Below are 13,702 nucleotides of genomic sequence, written 5' to 3'. Positions count from 1 at the left end.
TGTACAGTGGGCCATCTGTTTGTTTGGCCTTGAGTCCTTGACCTCAAATTGGGCTGAATGTGCTCAGAAAGATCTACAGCCTGCTTACCTAAACATAGCGATCAGTCCTACTGTCAACAGACCGTAATGCTTTGTACTGACAAACATCACTTGGTGTCCCGTGGGGAACCACTGATGAATGATGACATTTTGTAATGCACTGCTGTGCAGATCTCTCCTACCCTTTCTGGATTTGCACATTCAGTATGTAACAGTGCAATCCTGAAGTGACACATTTGCATTTGCAAACACTTTACCCTCCAAAGAATTGGGGTAAGCTTCCAATTGACCGATGCATCGGGCAATACGGGCATAAAGAGTCATCCCACATGCTTTTTGAGCTAAGAGTTCAGCCAAGGTGTATACTTAGCTTTTCTCTGATGGAATGATAACATTATATCCCCCCACGAGAAGGGAAACATGATGACACGTTTGGAGGAGTGGTATGAAGTCCTATAATCCTCAAATTAATAACACCCAGGTTTCATGTGGTATCTGGCTTTACAACCCAGATACCTTGCATAGCTTCACCAAGACCACCATTGCAATTACACCTGTTCGTTGAAGTTCTAATCGGACACCACTGAGGCGATCCCTAAACCTAACCTTTGAATAACAGTTCTTATCGATCCTAGTTCCTTCCTAATGCCGTAATGCTCCAACACTGTACGATGTCATCTGATGGCTGTTGATCTCTGGGGAGGACTACAGTGTAATGCTAAATGTATGCTCTGTTGTTGTATGGCAGTGTTGCAGACCTTAAATAGCAGATCGGCTATTCTCTGCGCTTGACAGTGTTGCACGACGCATAAATCAGCATAAACCACATGAAACCTGGGTGTTATTATTCTGGGGTGATAATAGCAGATCTCCAAGCTCACAACATTTCGCATTGCAACAGTTGCCCAGAGAAAAACGTCTACTCCAAATTTCCAAATCAGGCTCATGGTAGTTCTATAACCTTTAGGCCCACAACACTTTTTAGTATTAGTACTACTAAGTCATATGATCAAGATGTATCCGTCTGATTTTTCATATCCAATTCTGATTGGCTATGACTGACATTTGCGGGCAACCAAACCTGGTGGAGACATGCGCTTCGAGGAGCACACGTTTCTGGTTAAAACTACATATTTATAGTTATAGTACTTGGTGTGGAATGCTCTTTACTGTCTCTGTATGGCGTCACGAACAAGTTTACAAGTTTCCTGGTGGTTCTAGTTAGCCTCTGAATCGTATTAATTTGTATTTGTTTTCAGCAAGCAACATAGCCACACGATGAAGTGTACAAATTAGGCTTTTAGAATAAGGCTATTCATAATCCAGCTGTAGCTTGCCGCAGGGATTGCAGGATTATATAAAGTCATTCATACTTCATTAAAGATTTATGAAGGTCAAAGCCTTGCTTTTTCTGTTACAGTAGGCAGATTTTACACACTATCATAAAGGCTTTCACAGACCAGTTTAATGCCCATAATTTTCCCATGATAGCTCCCTGACATAACCAATTACCTACTTTGAGCTCAGTACTGTAGGGTGATTTATGTTTGTATACAGGTATATCCAATTTATATTCCAAGGCTGTGGATTGTTGTCACACAACACATTTTGTTAAAGAACGACTTCAACCATTTTCAACATATCTTCATATAATTGGTCCTCATTAATTCTTATTACAATATGGCACAATTTTTGTCTATCCCCTCTGTGCCTCAGAAGAGGGCTGTGGACAGTTCAGAAACCCGCCTACCAGTGGAAGCCATTGTTCTTAGGTTAAAACAATATATACAATAAAATCTTGTTTGAAAAACAACGATGATGTCACTAGTTTCTGAACTGTCCACAGCCCTCCTCTGACACAGGTTTAATATTATCATGAGCATTAGTGAGGACCAATTATATGAAGATACTGTAGGTTGACAATGGGTGAAGTCGTCCTTCAACTTCAAAGGACAACAGTGTCACACACACCCTTTTGTTTTGCACGTGGGACCTGTGTGTGTGTGTGTGTGTGTGTGTGTGTGTGTGTGTGTGTGTGTGTGTGTGTGTGTGTGTGTGTGTGTGTGTGTGTGTGTGTGTGTGTGTGTGTGTGTGTGTGTGTGTGTGTGTGTGTGTGTGTGTGTGTTAAATGTGTGCAGGCAGGTCAGCTGGGACATTTCACCTCCTCATCACTCTTCTTAAGCAGAGTGGTTAGATCACATGGCGGCGCTGCGTGTCTGTCTAGTGCACATGTACAGTAGCCATGATCCCCTGCTTCCCCAACCCCCTGCCGTGTGGCAACATCACTTATAGCAGTGATCCATCAACCGTTTTAATTTAAAGGCCCACAGACCCTCATGTGATACTTAAATCTCAATCTACAAGTAAGGGTCCATTTGGCCCCTGGGGGCCTCTGGAACCCACATTGAGAACCAGGCAGTGACCTACTGTATTAGCCTGGCTTTGGCCATACTAATAATGTGGATTCACTCACACTTCCTCCCCGGTACCGGGGAGGAAGTGTGAGTGTGAAGTGTTGAGAGACATAATATAAATAGAGGAATTCTTCATGCAGAATGTGCCACGTGAGGTATTGTTTTCACACTCTTATCTCTTATGTCACCCTCCGCAGGAACTCCAGAAAAGAACTGAATGACATCCGCTTTGAATTCACTCCTGGTCGCGGTAAGAGCTCAGCCTCTGCTGGATGCCACACTGTTGTAAGACAAAGTATTAAATAGAGCTTGTCAATTATATATAAAAAAATCTATTCAAGTTTTTTTATATATAAAAATCAAATTATTGTTTTTTTAAACTCGCTTTTCGCTTCTTCAAATCGCTAAGAAAATACTGGATACTTGCAGCCCTAAACAGCACTTTAAAATCAAGAAACACAATTCAGTATTTTAGCTGTGACGTGAGCGCCCCCTCCTGAGATACTTCCGGGTCCTGCTTTTGTGTCCCCATGGAGTTATACTGTGACGCTACGTTGGACTAAATCTGAGACGAAAACAACCATGAAAGTCTCATTTTACCGCTTTCCTCGCAACAACAAAGCTGCGCTGCTCTCCAAAATCTGGCTGTGACAGGCCGTCTGCCCCACATGGAATACTATCGCCATTTTATTTTATTGTGTCAACTAAATCCTCATTAATGCAAACTAGATTCAACATACTCAAGCCTGCACACATTCTAAATATCCCCCGAAATATTTTACCGAGCAAAAAAAACCTTTTGATGATAATAATAGTCTTTATTGTCTCCACTCCACATCATATATTTTTGTTGTCATGGACACTTGTACAAAACATTAATAATTCTACTCGAGTTGGAAGCATTAAGACCCATTTTAACCCTCTATGGCTTCCTTTCTGAAAAATAACGTCAATTTAAAAAGATTCACGCGTTTAGATGTTCTATTTACAATGGGATGCGGACGGGAGCTGGTGCCACTTGGACCCGGACGTAACGTAGCACTACAACATGACGTCGGACTTAAATACTGAATAGAGTAGACTGTTGGCATTATAGTACGAGTGGCCCAGGAAATGCTATTCGAACTAATGTTCTACATCAGGTAGCATTATTATTATTCCTCAGCATACTGCAGTGCATACTGAATCCCTTGCTGTTTGCACTCTGTGCACTAATAGCACTAATACACATTTAGCTGCATTTGAGGAGCTTCCTACTTTGTTATCTTTTCGGATCCATTCTCCCACAGTTTATTCTGCTTATGATGTAAGAGCAAAATGACTGCTCAAGGTTCAAGGTTGTAATTTATTGTTACATCTTGTGTACATACATACTGTAAAAGTAAATCTGATTTTGGTTTGGCTTCATTAAGTGTGACTATGGCCAATGCCAATGGTGTTGTCTATTATCATACATACTTGTGTTGTTTTTAATTTAATTTCTATATTCCCTGAACAGACACTGCCGATGGTGTTTCCCAGGAGCTGTTTTCAGCTGGTCTTGTCAGTGGACAAGATGTTTCGATTGGTAATTGTTGATTTGTGTAAAACTGTAAATGCCGTCGCTTAAATGTACACCATTAGCTTCTTTTGCCTACATGGTATATTGTGAATCACATTCAATGATTCAGTGATAAATCACCATGGGTAGGAGACGAAGGACTGATTCATGTTTTCAATTAATTAAAATTAATTAATTTGTGTAATCAGTTATTTTAGTATAGTATACAGTGCATTTTTATAATCATTAACAACATCATCATCAACAGAATGTGTTTACACATCACATATTATATAACTGACTTCATATGAGATTAATCTCTGAACGTATTTCTACAGTACTGTGTAAAGTTAAAACTAGATAATATGACTATTTATGAGCGATAGAGATTGTCAGGGTTGTCAACACAAATACAAGTTGTTTTGTATTGAGGCATGAATGTATAGTATGTGTGTGTGCCCTTCAGAAGGTGTCTCTATATTACTGTTGCAGTTGCTGCTAACCTTCAGAAGATTGTAGATGACCCCGCTACCTACAAAGTATTGACCTTTAAACTGGTGAGTTTCCAGATGATTTGTGCCACAACACCTTCCATCTTAAGATAGCCCAGTTGACCGTACATGTTTTGCTCTTTTTATGTCACGGCCATAGAGACTGAGATGAGTTGCTTCTATTTCTGCAGGACCAACACCTAAAATCAGTGGTTCTCAAACTTTCACTTACTGACTTTCGGCTATGTTATGGTACGTCAGTAAAATGCTTCCCCGTCGTCCACTGCCATGCTAACTGAAATCTTAAAACATTTATATCTCAGATTATTTTGCCAGATTGAGTTTTTGATGGGCGCTAGCCCCTCCTATGTCCAGCTTTGAGTGTTTGTCCTAACACAAACATTTAATGCCAATGAATGGCTAGTTGTGAGTGTTTGTGAAAACACTAACATTGAATGCCATTGACAATGAACGGACAGTTTTTAGTGTTTGTGTAAACACAAACATTGCGTAAACACAAAAATTGAAGACGAAGGTGAGGACACAAATTGTGATTGGCCGGAATTAGATGATGTACAGTATGATGATGTATCATGATAAGAGCGCCCCTCACTTTACACGGGTGTGATTTGTTTTCATCAAAACGATTCACAGCTCATTAACTAAAGCGTTGCTGCCTTGCGGTTACAATATTAACGTTTCGGGTGACCTTTTTTTGAGTGGTTGTAGGAATGACCGTAGTGGCTGGAGAAAGAGTACAGAGGCATTGGTAAAGGTTAACCAATGGTATGTTTATTCACCAAAGGAGCACTACCAACTGGCATAAATGCAGGAAGCTCTCTACTCCCAGCACAGACTTCAGTTCACTGGCAAAATGGCTGCATTTTATACCCAGCTGGAGATAATGAGAATGGACTATACCATTTACAGGGTGTCTTCAAATGAAAACATACCATAAATACATACATAAGCATACAATAAATACATATAAATAAATAACCTTAAACCATACAAATGTTACAAGTTTCTGTGAACTACAGTACATGAACTATACAAGTTATATAATAAGTCCTTCACACTACAACATAAATAATCAATCACAACAGCACATCTTAACCCCCCCCCCCCCCCCCCCCCCCTGCTATCCTGACATGGTCCAGCCCAATCCTACTGAAACACATCACAGGCAATCATTAGGCATTCAATCAAACCTCAACAATAGAACTCCACATTATTGCACTTCCCAAACATATTGAATCTATAACCCACATTGCACTTGCCCCTCATGTTTGTTAATCACCAAGCATTTCCCCAGGTGGAACTCGTTGGCTGAGTGGCCGTCTCAGCTAAACAGGAAACGGTATTCAACAATAAAATCATGACTGCAAAATACAACTGTGCAAGTTAATAAAGTGCCAATATGCTGTGCAGAATAATTAACAGAGGACCACTCTGTTACAGTGGTGCAGCCACTCAAAGGAACAGCAATGTCTGTCCCTCCCTATGTCTGTACTGTATGGTGCTGTTGAGTTAGTTTGGGAAGCTAAGAGCCGATAACCAATAGTGAGACAACCACTAGTCAGACACTCACTAGTCAGACACCCACTAGTCAGACACCCCAACAGCAACACTCAGTTCAGACGGGTCTGATATATATATATATTCTTTAAAGACTTGTTTTGGGACTTTATATGCCTTTATTGATAGGGAACAGTAGTCAGACAGGAAAGGGGGAGAGCCGCACGCTGTCCGGCTGGCTTGGCAGCCTATGTGCCCAGACGTTTTAGCTAACCGTCCGGGAAGGTGACTATTATAAAGAGATCACGGTTAACATTAGCCTAGACGATTTCCCTTCCGGTTCATAGGTCGTGAATTTTGGGGTCTTCAAAATAAGATATCCAGCATCAGGGAAGTTATGGAAGTTAAGGAAGGGAGTTAAGTACCCCCAGATTACTATTTATTTGGCCATGGATCTGAAATATTTTGTGCCAGGGACGGCCCATACAAGATTTGTGTTGTTAAAATGTTACAAAAAGATATATATATACAAAATTAAGTGACGTGTTGTGAGCTTGCAGATTGACTATTTTCAAATAGCCTTTATAGACAAAAGTCTTCTTTGCTTGCGGGTCAGGGGGGCAGTCAGACAGATATTTTGTGAAGCCACTAAGGAAATGAAAGTTCATATAATGGCCTGTTGTGGCGCTGTCATTGGACCCAGAAAAACCCATAGCCCCATAGAGGTCCATGTATTTGGGCCAAACTTCACCTAGACTGTATTACCTTAATAAACATAGTCATGAATACTTTCTTCTTCCAGTCACTAGTTTAAAGTCTCTTTTCTAATGTCATAATATTCTTTTTGGAGAATTATGGTCCCATTAATTAAAAAAATGACCATAAAGTCGCGTATGTTCTGAGGGGCGTGGCTACCGTTACAGTCTATGATCGGGATTCCCCTCCCACTCGAGTCAAAATAAAAACCAACGGAGAAGAAGGGGGGAAGTCCCGCCTCGTTGTCTGGGCCAGCCAATGGCCAGCTGGGCCAAAACGGAGCCAGCCAATGGCCAGCTGGGCCAAAACGGATCTAGAAAGATGGCGACTTACAGTCTTACAATAACAGGCTTCATTTTACGTTCATGTTAGACCCGGAGAACGCTTTGTCCATATTTTTTACAGTCTATGTTGCGGGTAGATGATGTCTAAGTCCAGTGTAGTCACTCAATGGGTTTAGTGGGGATTTATTTTTTACAGTTGGAACGACATTTTTGTGACATATACCCCCACGTGAGCAATGTGAACAAATATTAATTATAGTTTGACCTTTGATTTCCGTTTAATTTTACTTGGCTTGATGAGTACATGTACAAGTTAGTTAGTTAGTCAGTCATTCCCGCTACATTGAATGGCTCATAATGAGTGATGAGAATGATGAGAATGGCTGGCACGTGCGTGCAACCACTACACCCCTGTGTATGCAATTATAATTAATGCAGAAGTGAATGTTGTTAGTGTGACATCACAGTGATTGATGCTATACTATAATTAATGCTTCATTAATTTTGCTGGGGACCCCCTGGAACCAGGTGAAAAATGAGCAGCCTACTAGGTTGCGCACATCTGTCACCTGATGAAGGCCTACTATGGCCAAAACGTTGTTTAGTGGATGTCGTTGTTTTAGATAAATGAAACACTGTGGAGCTGAGCCTGTGTGCAGACTTCTCTCTTTTTAACACGACCCCCTGGAACCACCCCCAGGGGCCCTTGGGGGTCCCGGGCCCCACTTGCGGAACCATTGACCTAAATGTTACACTTATTGCAATGAATGTACCTACAGTAGCTAAATTTAGATTCTCTGAGGCCTGTTTCAGTGTCTCAGAAATAGGCCCACATCTTCGTTTCTTTCCACACAGGGAAGCATGCAACAAACTAAATCCATCTGATCTGCAGCAAACACAGGTTGTTGATGGGAGCGGTCGAATTAGAACAGCTAGGATGAATAGCCATGCATGCCATACACAAGCAAATAAAATGTGTAAAGACCAACACCCGACCTGAGCATGTGACAAACAATGCAGGGTAGATCATTTTATACTTTATTTGTCCATTAAAACTCAGCTCAGGATTGACCACTACCATTTATTGCAAAGCTATTGCATTTAGTTTGGCGGTGTGGCTCTGCTCATGTGATATTACAGATTACCTGTGCAACAAGACACAGAATCTGATATCAACAACAATCCCCTAGAGCAGAGTACAAGATAAAGACATTACATGACAACATAAGTTCAATTGTATGCCATATATACCACAGCCAGATACATATGATACCACATATACTGTAGAACAATCCATAAATCACTTATAATCACAGAATCACCCATTACAGAACTGGATACCACATAAGTAGCCTTGTCGAGCCATAACTATCTCCTGTTTCTGTACATGTACACCCCCTGGACATGACGCTAGTATGTCGCAGGGACTTACCCCCAATCCAACCCTTGATGTACATGTACACCCCCTGGACATGACGCTAGTATGTGTTTTTTATCCCCACAAATAACCAATTTTGAACAATCAGGCTTTCATATCATATGGGTGCTTTAATGGAAATTGCTCTCAGGAACAGCTCAACTGATTTTGTCCTCATCGTGATGTCATCAATGTCACCCTACTTTGTATAATTCCTCCTATTCTTCAGTCTTTAGTTCCAAATTTGCATTTCCACTTTGTTTACAATTTCCGCCATTGTTGATTTTCCAAGCTGGCATGGAATGGAAACAAGCCTGGTTTTATCAAGCATCAGTATTATAATGACTCAAATATGAAGTAATCTGCATATCAGCGCCCCCACCACCTCAGGACATTGTGGTATTGCAGCTAAAACTGTCCAGAAAGAAATGACAAGGACTGGTTATATCAGAGTGATGATTGAGGCTCAAACCATTAGAAATAAGTTTGAGGGACATAAACAATATGATATTAAATATTAAAAACAGTTTTAAAATGCTTGTTATTTCTGCTTTAAATGAACCGCCTGATGTACTGTGGGTGTGTGTGAGTTGGCTTGAAGCAAATGAGAAAACAGACAGACTGATTAGTGGGAGTATATATATGAATGAACTACCGGTATTAGTGAATGATGTCGTAATGAACTATCGCTGCGCTGGATTCCTCAAGGAATCGGTAGGTGCATTCATAACACAAATACATGAGACGTACAGAATTAGCCCTTCGCTAAGTTCCTCCCCAACCGGTCCTTGTCCAATAGGCACATTAGCAGTGAAGAGACGGGTCAAGCTGTTCTTCTCACCCATTGAGATGCATGTTAAATGATGCGATTTCTCCATCATCATCATCATACTATAATTCTAACAATGTCTGTCGGCGTGTGTGTGTGTGTGTGTGTCTGTCTGTGTGTCACTGTGACTGCTGTAGCTCCTTACTGCCTGCACCAATCACTTTTATTTTACTCAAATGTATTAGTCAATTACAAATGCACCCGGGCGCAGTACCCCCCACGGCAAATATCTCACAACGGGTAAGGGCTAGTATAAATAATGGATCATTTCAGAAGCCAAACCTTCAAAATGTCTTAGTCTACCTAGCCTCGGTACCAGGCTTTCATTTTTGTTGGTGCAAAAATTGAAAGCCTGGAGGAACGCATTGGCCACTCTGGTCTAAAAGTGGAGTCAACCCTTCCGGGTGGGCGTCTCTCCAAATTATGTGACGTAGCGCTGCACTAGGGGGGAGAGGAGGGGCCGGGGGTGACGGACAGATCGATGAGATCCAATCAGGGCGTGCGCAAATCTGAGCCGCGACCCGCCCCTCTAGACCAGAAACCTAACACGTTAGCTCAGGCTATAGTCTACCAGGCCTGCAGTAAACTATGCACTGGGAAAATATGCATGACATTATTTAAATAAACTAGAAATACGAGGAAATGACAGAGAGAGAAATCATCTTTTAACGACCGCCCGACAGGAGTTTTCATGTTGCATGGTAAGACTACGGTAATTAGTATTATTGCCATCACCTGGGTGGGTCAGTCGTGTAACTTTCCTGACATTAAGCTGTGTAAATGTTCAACAACACAGCCATGCAAAATAACATTGACAGCTATGAGGTGGTGAAAGCTTGACTTGCATGCATAGCAACAGTTGATAAACTATTTGGATTGGCATTGGACAATCGCTTTTTGGGGTGGGATTTAGCGAAGGGCTAATTGTACAGCTTCATACAAAACACACAATTTACAGGAACACTTAATTACATAGGTCACACACATGGATTCTACTACGTTTTCTTCTGTTGCTTGATATTATCTATTAGACACACTATCCCAGCCAGCACGCCAATGTGGGTCCCATGTGGTTTAGAGGTGGGCTACCTATGTGGGAGCCAGGTGGGTTACCCATATGGGACCCATAAAGAAATGTCAGCGGGCACCAGATGGTTCTCACCTGGGTTGCCCATGTGGGTTTTAAGTGTCCTAGGTGGCCCCACCTTGGCAATTTTATGTGGGACCCAAGTGGGCCCCAGGTGAGCCCCAGGTGGCAAACTATCTATCTGCACAGTGTGTCTTTTCCTTGCATTCACCTCTGTATGTCATTGACATCCTCTGCATGTAAAGGCAGTCCAAATTCTGAGACAATACTTGAGAGTGTTGCAGCAGCAGCGTTTCTGCTGTGGGTTGTGGGTAAACAACATCTGTGTGTCAGGTTACAGTACACCTCATTCAGACCTTTCTGCCATGTTCATCTCATCAGCAGCTGGTGAATGTCACAGGTGGAGGGATCTCAGGAGAGCCAGGCTGCAGCTAGGCTCAGGGCAGTGGCAGGCTCGCTAGATAGATAGAGTAGTTATCAACACTCTCTGTCTTTCATATCGTCACCGTTGGACGAAAACCTTGTATTGTCCAAAATGGTTACTTTTCAGGAAACAGGGAAAAAGAAACAGTGTTTCAGTGGATCCAATGTGATATTTAGTCTTTTCAGTTTTCATTGGTTACAAAATGTATAAAACACACAGACACACATTAACCACATTTACTTTCACTTGAAATGAATGTTTAAAAATATCAAAATTAGCTCATAACACTGTAGAAACGGCACTGCCGTTCATTCAGCACTCGATTCTGTTCCCATGCAGACTCCTCACCCAAACGAAGAATTATGTCTGCAGCGTCACACAAAACCCAGACATAGAGAATAATTATCCTCGCTTGGAGAACAATCCATATATTTTCACTGGGACGATTTAATGTGTAGGTACCAGCCGAGCAGCTTTTACGACCAAACTAAACGAGAGGTCAGAGCATTCGCAGTAAGCTTTCTAAGTAGGACTAGATCAGTGCTTCTCAATCTTTTTTAGTTCTGATCCAGTAGCATATTTCGATCTACAAGCTCACAACGTGTCGCATCACGTGTTGTGAGCTAGTAGATCTGCTATTTGCTATTTTTCTAATCAAGCTGTTGACAGTTCAATTCATTTCAAGCTGTTTTCCCCACACTGAACGTATTTTAAGATGATGTTTCACTTGTAATTCTGCTATGGACCACTAGTGGACAGTGGACCACTGCTTGGGACATGTTGGACTAGATTTCAGTACAGCTGCTCAATGAATTGCATTTTTTTTGCTGGAGGCCCTGCAGGCATCAGGCTCACACTCTTTCACAGGGGGATAGCTGAGTGAATAAGTGATATTGATCAGCTCTCAGGGACCACTCAGGCAACTCTGAATGCATGTTGCCTGTAATATGGCCTCTGTGAGAAGCAACCGACCAGTATAATTAGTTCAAAATGTAGCAAGACAATGCAGTCACTGGAAGGTGAAACTGTCAATAAAATAGAAGTTGTAAGTTGTTAAGTTTAGGGGTGAACTCTGCTAAAAGTAAACTGGCAGTAATCCTAAACAACCCATCTCATAGCTATTTCCTTGCCAACTTTGAAAGTTTGTTTTCCTTTTATGTTTGTTTCTGCTATTTATAGAACATAGTAGGCTACGCTAAATAATCCTGTTGGTTACAGTATAGTCACCTAAACCTTCAAAATAATGTAACTACTCTTGGGCGACTGGGTGGCGCAGAGGTAAAGTTCCTGCTCACCGCCATGGAGACTGCAGTTTGATTCCTTTACGACTGTGGCTTGGTCGGTCGACCAACAAATACAGTTGGTTGTGTTCTTGGATGAGAATCTGGCAAGGGAGGGCGTTCTTTGTCGCTGCACTAGCAATCACTAAAGGTTGGTTAGGCCACCTGTCCTGCCCGAAACGGCTGCACGTCGCCAGAGGTTCAAATCACATTAATCACACGCTATGGGATGGGTCGCATAATAATGCACGAGCGAGAGAGAATGAAAGAGAGAATGTTAGAGAAATAGACTGTGACATCTATTCAACTTCTAGTAGGTGAGTAAAGGCCTATTCATAGTCTGGATTTTCGGTGGAGCGGTGGTCACCTTACCACCGGAGCTGAAATAACGTTGAGCGGTGGTGAGTAAAAACAGAGAGAAGGGCTGGAGCGGTGGCGGTGGTTTGCTCTTCACCGCGGCTCGTGACGTCATGTTGTAGTTCGGTGGTCACCCCACCACCGTAAATCCAGACTATGTATGAGCCTTGAGTTAGCTATTTGAGGAGTGTGGTTCTGTGTAGTAGTGTGTACACATGCGTGCCTCTAAATTCCATTATATAAAAACGTCTCACCACAGTCACCAGTCCATCACCACCACATGTACAAACAGAAAATCAAAAAAGACTCTTACGTACTGTACTTCCACAATGCATAGTTTTTTATGTTGTATAAATGTGAATTTGAGTGAGACAATTTATTAATCAATTTATTCATCAGTGCATCTTCCCATCATGGCAGCCTTCAATAGCTAGACGTGCCGGCCCGAGGTTCAAAAACAAAAAAAAACGAAACAAAAACATACTGTACTTTTCCAGGCTGATCTCAAAGTTTCTGAATGTAAGATCAAATGATTCAAAAAGCCTTAATCCACAAAACAATAAGCTTACCACAGTAAGTAGGTTGAAGCCATCGGCTAATCCCAGTTGTTACAGCACAGCTGTTCTGCGGATGTCGGGAGGATTAGATTTTGCTGATGGAAGGGAGAGTCACAGGATGTGACCTGAAGCCCCGTGAGCCCCCTGTGACCCCACCTATGCCTTTCTTTCTCCGCATCCCAGGCTTCCGGCTGTGATGACACGGAGATCCCAGACGAAGTGAAGCTGATCGGCTTCGCCCAACTCAGCCTTAGCTGATGCACTCTCTGTGGCTGAAGAGCAGGTGAGACGGAGGACAGTTCAGGGGCAGATGGACTGAGGAAAGCACCATGCCACACCCTTCACAACGACCACCACCCCCCCCCCGCCTCCAACATCCACCCCGCGAACACGCACATTAGCCTTTCCTCTTGCCCCGAGGGCAGACTCTGCCAGTCACAGCTCCAATCCTGCTCCCTGCACACCGCCCCTCTGCTGCCGTTAACCTATACCCTACCACCTTATACAACATTCCACCGGCCAGCGCACAACCCAGGGTCAGGATTAAGGCCAGAGGAAACTAAAGATGTACTCAGGTGGCGAAAGCAGGTGATTAAGATGTAGCTTTGGATGTGTACTATTATTATTATTATTATTATTATATATTTTTGTTTTAAAGGAATTGTCCAGTGTTCGAAATTAATTAAATTAATTCATTTGTCACTTTAAA

General features: G+C 42.2%; 1 protein-coding gene across 2 annotated transcripts in view; it reads left to right on the top strand.

Moving 5' to 3' along the window:
• The window catches only part of stk39 (serine threonine kinase 39), a 37,452-nt gene extending 24,103 nt beyond the window's left edge, over nt 1-13,349 (top strand). The window contains exons 15-18 of one of the 2 annotated variants that reach the window (XM_083776626.1): nt 2,651-2,703; nt 3,952-4,020; nt 4,486-4,550; nt 13,177-13,349. In XM_083776626.1, the coding sequence (XP_083632752.1) occupies nt 2,651-2,703; nt 3,952-4,020; nt 4,486-4,550; nt 13,177-13,251 (262 nt within the window). In that variant the 3' untranslated portion in view covers nt 13,252-13,349. Of the gene's footprint in view, nt 1-2,650; nt 2,704-3,951; nt 4,021-4,459; nt 4,551-13,176 lie in introns of both variants that reach the window. The other variant, XM_083776627.1, reaches the window with a different exon arrangement.
• Nucleotides 13,350-13,702: the final 353 nt, after the last annotated feature.

Source organism: Protomyctophum parallelum, assembly GCF_964188405.1.
Source record: "Protomyctophum parallelum genome assembly, chromosome: 11".
NCBI classification, from domain to species: Eukaryota; Metazoa; Chordata; class Actinopteri; order Myctophiformes; family Myctophidae; genus Protomyctophum; species Protomyctophum parallelum.
Note: the sequence above shows the minus strand (reverse complement) of the source record. Positions and strands in the feature narration are given on the sequence as shown.